This window comes from Melanostigma gelatinosum (assembly GCF_949748355.1).
Source record: "Melanostigma gelatinosum genome assembly, chromosome: 15".
In the NCBI taxonomy this organism is placed as follows: Eukaryota; Metazoa; Chordata; class Actinopteri; order Perciformes; family Zoarcidae; genus Melanostigma; species Melanostigma gelatinosum.
The window spans coordinates 19,308,488-19,313,912 of NC_136648.1; the positions used below are offsets into that span (position 1 = coordinate 19,308,488).

General features: G+C 46.5%; 1 protein-coding gene across 1 annotated transcript; it reads right to left on the bottom strand.

Moving 5' to 3' along the window:
• Positions 1-1,597: 1,597 nt before the first annotated feature.
• On the bottom strand, positions 1,598-4,194 carry klf17 (Kruppel like factor 17). Its single transcript, XM_079285311.1, has 3 exons — positions 4,005-4,194; positions 2,810-3,890; positions 1,598-2,690 (listed from the first exon to the last, which is right to left on the bottom strand). The coding sequence occupies exons 1-3, from the start codon at positions 4,077-4,079 to the stop codon at positions 2,515-2,517; spliced, it is 1,332 nt and encodes a 443-aa protein (XP_079141437.1). The 5' UTR covers positions 4,080-4,194; the 3' UTR covers positions 1,598-2,514.
• Positions 4,195-5,425: the final 1,231 nt, after the last annotated feature.

A 5,425-nucleotide genomic window follows, 5' to 3' on the forward strand; every position in this document is an offset into this window, starting at 1 on the left:
TTATAAGCTATGTCGCAATGTCCGACTGTCAGAAGCAGCGAAGTTGATACAAATTGACGCTAAAGCTCAGAGTAGGAATACAAGTGTCCAGTATGGACGGAGCGAGGTCATCGCATCCGTTTCATCTGCTCCTTCACCACTCCTCCTTTCATCTTGGCAAGCCCCCCGGGGGAGAACACTGGCCCACTGTGTGTGTGTGTGGGGGGGGGGGGGGGGGGGGGGGGGGCATATCTTGAAAGGGGGAATATACATATCCCACCATTAATGAAACCCAGCACCCGGGAACCAGTCCCTTCATAGTCGGCGTGATGTTTTGCTGCCTCTGTGTGGCCAACGGCAGCACCTGCATAACAAGTCCCTGAACACTGCTACACACACTGTCCCAAAGCATGTCTTTATTATGTCCTAAATATTTTGCACACAAATCAACTCAAACACACCTGGCCAGCGATCGAGTTTACTAGTTTTTAACACACATTTGAACTCAATAAAGCAGACTGATGAAGTGAGAAGAGAAGTGAAACACAACTCATTGTAGGATTCAGGGACGATCATGAAAGGTAAAAAACAAATAATGATAAAATAAAATAAATAATATTCCTCTACTGATCTGTGCTCTAAATGTAATTTCTGAATGACTCCAATTATTTCAAGCATTTTTATAAGCAAAATCGTAATTGAATGGTGATTTAAGCTCCTCTATTGGGTTCATATATTTGTAAATCTGACTGAAAGAGTCAGTGCCTCACCAGCCACGAACCTCAGCGCACGTCACTGGTAGGGTTCTTCAAATACGCAGGTGTGGATGTCATACTAATGAATATGTTGATGTTAATGATGGCTGAATACCACTTAGCTGTCGGCTCCTGGTATTGTGCATACTGTCTGTAGTCCTTAGTCCAGGTTAAGACATATTGCCCCACATTACTTCGGACTTCTGTCCCTGTCACTATCAGATGACATCATGTTCAAGTTCACAGCGAGAAAACTCAACATCAGTTTGATCATAAAGATTATAAAGGTCCAGATGCCAAAAAGGTAGACACGAAAAAACTCTGCTGCTGTAACAGCAGTAAATGCAATGTGTCCCCCTGTACAGCCCACTGGAGGTTATTATATAAAAATGAACAGCAGAGGGCAGCCTTCCATAAGCGGAGACGCATATGAGAGACACCTGATCATGCACGTGGACATAACATCACTTGTAATGATGCTTATTGTTTTTATGCTCATGAATATTGTAAATCACGTAATGCCAGAGTGTTGGTGTATAAAAGCACTACAATTACAAGATATTCAGTGTCCCTGGCCTCAGACTGTGGATCATTGTGTTCTATAAAATGCTGAAATTGTGGGACGCAAAAGCTTTGTTATAGATGTCAGCGTCACTGTCTGTGTTACAAACGTGCCCAAGGAGACGATTTAAAAAAGATACTTGTAAGCCCTTGTGTTCGGCTGAGGCAAGCTTTGTCACGCAGTGCTGAGAATTATATCAAAAATAATAAGATAGTATCATCAGTGCCAGCAGAGCTGAGCGAATCGTGTGGAGGAAGAGGTGATGATAGACATATTTGTAAAAGTACTTTTATTTTCGGAGCCCTTAAACACATAACAGACAATTGCATGGCTGAGGAAAAAGAAAAATATACATCTTGAGCGGCAATTCTGTTTCAAGTACAGCGGATCAACCATTGGTTGCAGTGGATTTCTTCATTCTTAGAAAAAAGTCATATCTTCCATAAGAAAACAGGTTGTTTTCCCCAGAAAACACTGAGCTGGAAATGACATTTGATGTGAGTGAAGGGAGAGTGACGTTACACTTGATTTGTGGGATCCTTGGAAAATGAGCTTTGGTACCTGAATTTGTGAGCATTGCTCAAGCAAACCTTCACAGACGAAAGGTAAAAGTGTGGAACGTAGGCCACGCCTACACAGTTTAGCAAATATATGACTTATATTGTGTGGATTAAAAACGTCAAAATAGACCGAAGAAATATCAATATCAACAAACAAAACCCTGACCTGATTTGAATAGTATCAAAGATATAAGATGTAAACATTCAGGAATACAATTTACATATGTACAAAGTTCTGGGTCCTGCCCACAGTGAGCCCCCCCCCCCCCCCCCCCCCCCATTTGGGAAGCAAATACGGATTCTTGTTAAGGCACTCACTCACAATCAATAACTTATTTCAGAGACAGGACGAGGACATGTCTTAAATAAAAACTACTATAATTTAGTCAGTTCAAATATCCACAGGTATGTACAAAAAAAAAGTTCATTCTGTTTTTCCTGATGGAGAGGCACTTGACTTTTTATAAAACATAAGAGGAAGATACTGTGGTACCTCAGGGCACGATCAGGGTGCTTTACACTCTCAGCCAAGGCACCCCACATATACTGCGGTCCCCACAGGGACGTTTTGTTCCATGGACCAGGAGCCGACCCTTCTTCTGGGATGCTCCGGGCATGACCCCGTGATGGATCTGGATGCTTTAAGTTGTAACGTGGCCTACATGTGCCTCTTCATGTGGAGAGCCAGATGATCTGAGCGGGAAAACGCGCGCTCGCACATGTGACACTGGAAAGGTCTGTGCCCGGTATGCTTTCTGAAGTGCCGGGTCAGCTCGTCCGACCTGGCGAACTTCCAGCCGCAGCCTTCCCAGTTGCAGTGGTAGGGCTTCTCTCCTGGGAGACACAAGCAAATGACTTTGTTTACATTACAGTGCAAGAGCAACAAGAATGGAATCAAAACAGGGCGAAAAAACGGACAATTTAAATCGACTGTGTTAAAAAAAAGTGCTCACCTGTGTGTGTTCTCATGTGGGCTTTGAGGTGGGAGCTCTTGGTATATGTTTTCCCGCAGCCTGAGAACTCGCAGCTGTGCGTCGCGGCGCGTTTTCTGGCCCACGACCTGCGCCCTCGCTTTTGTTTGATGCTCAACGCCTCCTCCTGCGCGTAAAACTCCAGCAGCGAGGGCGACGAGGGAGGGGTGAGCATTATGCCCTGCATGGATGCGGGATGATGCTGCTGGTGAACGCGGACGGACTCTCGGTGCGCGCTGTACTGTCCTTGAAACTGCGCCAAGTTCTGGTGCGCGTACTGAGGCTGGTAGGGCGCGTTCATGTACTGGTTTTGGAGATGCTGCTGATCGGGATGAGTGTTTATTTGCGCCAAATGGCAGTCTGTGCGTCCCTGGGGTGCAGACTGCTGCATGAGGTGCGCGCCGAATGCCGGCATAGCGCCTGGAACTGCAGCCTGGTGGTGCGTAAAAGCAGTTTGGTGCACGGGGCGCATCTGGTGTCTCTCGTACATCTGTCCCATAAATTCCCCGCCACCGGCAGCCATCATGCAAGACTGACCGACGGGCTCACTTTTAATTTTGCATCCAAGCGGCGGAGGAGATGCGGTCACTTGGTGATGAGCGGGGACCGGATTAAACGCCCGCAGTTCGGTGTACTCCCGCCCGTCTCTCGCCTTCCCCGCGCACTCCGGCGAACCCTCCCCCGGGTAGCTCATCTCTGGCGTGAGCAGCTCCGCCATGAGACTGCGGACCGGACTCAAGACCGCGAAGCCCACCGCGACGTGGTAGCTCTGCGCGGCCAGGCCAGCGGGAGGGTGGCCGCGGTCGCCGCAGTCTGGCGCGGAACCACCGCCGCAGCTCTCCGGCGACTCCGGCAGGGAATAAACGCACTGCTGCGGCGGAGAGACGCTCCCGCTGTTGCTCACGACGTGGGAGTTCATGGTGTTGGACAAAATGAACTCGATGTCCAAGAACTTCCCCAGCTCGTCGTCGTCTTTAGGGAGCGCGGCGGGGGACCGCACGATTCTGAACTCCACTCCGCCACCTGTTGCGCCGCGGCGTGCGCTCTCGTCCACCTTGCACATCTGTTCATGGGGGAGCAAACGGTGAAGTCAAAACCAAGCTTACTGTGCGCCAACAATCAGAAACCTCCGCAAAAAAAAACATGTCGTAAAAAGTTGAGATGAAATCCTACTTACATTTTCGAACTGTTTTGCGTCCATGGCTTGAACGCTTGGAAACAAGGCAGGCATCATCGCTTCAGCCAGAGCCATGCTGACCGGTTAGATGACACAAAAACAACTCAAGTTTGAAACTGGAAACACGAACAGAAACGTTGCTCTATAAGTCCATGTAGCGTCTGTCCGGTATGACGGTGACAGCTGCGGAGCGTTTTCACAATGTGAGCATCAACAGAGCTGACGCTCTTATATCTCCTTACAATACGTGGAGGCGTGGCTTCTACTGGCACATGCTTACCCCCACTCCTTCCCTCCACGGCAACCAAACGTGCAAACAAACATTAAGCATCCAGGTGCGTCACGCAGGTAAGTCACTTAAGTGCACCAAAACGATCACCAATGATTTTTTGAACGCTGGAATGTGAACGAAGCCAGAGGGGTGATTGTAAAATCTGCATGTTTTCTAACTGTTGTCTCCAGCACTGAGTACATAAAAAGTGTGTAAGTAAGTGAGGTGTAAAAATAGAATTCTACTCTGTTTCCCTCGAGGCGGGTACAGGGGGCGACACTAAACCTGGTGACGGCCAGGGAGTGCCATAAAGTCAGAATTCCAGTGCGTAACAGGTCCTTGAAGTGGCCTGATCCTGTTGTGTTCAAGTCCCCGTGCTTTATGAAATAACGTACCCCCCTCAGCAGTTTCAAACACGCACGCGCAGCCGCTCGCACCTCATTCATTTGTCTCCAGTTGATCCCTGGACGTTTATCGCACACACCAAACGTGTGAAGCGGCGGCTCATCGAAACAACCTGCTAATCTGGTTGTCAACAAAGGAAGACATGTTTCTTAATGACCGTTGGTGTATAAATTGTACAAACCTCTAGGTTGCTGAAAAGCTCCAAAACGCAGGAAAAAACCACGTGTTATACCACCGCTCCATCGTCATTGGAATAGATGGAGTCTTATTGTTGCAATCAACCGCATTAATCATGAAATCATGAAATCATGAAAAGAAACAGAAGCAAATCGAATGAGCATAACTAGACATGTTTTATCAACTTCTTTCATTTGTGCAGCTAACATCCCTCTGTGGTCTAATGAAGATGACATACTGTACATTTCTGTGTCTGGAAATTACTTTTCAGGAAAACAGGGAATATATATTTGTTCACACATAGCATGTATACAATCTATAAAACATGTCACAGGTTTTATAACGTCAGAAGAAAAGAAAAAAAAGTTGGTTTGTTTCGTGATTATCATTCTTTTAGAAAACTATGAAGAATTAAAGCTTGTGTCAACAAAAAAACTGGTTAAAGAAATAATAATAAGAAAAATACAATAATAATTTTTGACAATATGAAAAAAATATGTCATTATTTCTTTCCTACAGGTGTTGATAACATCCCTTGTCTTGAAGCATATTTCATAAGATTGGGCAA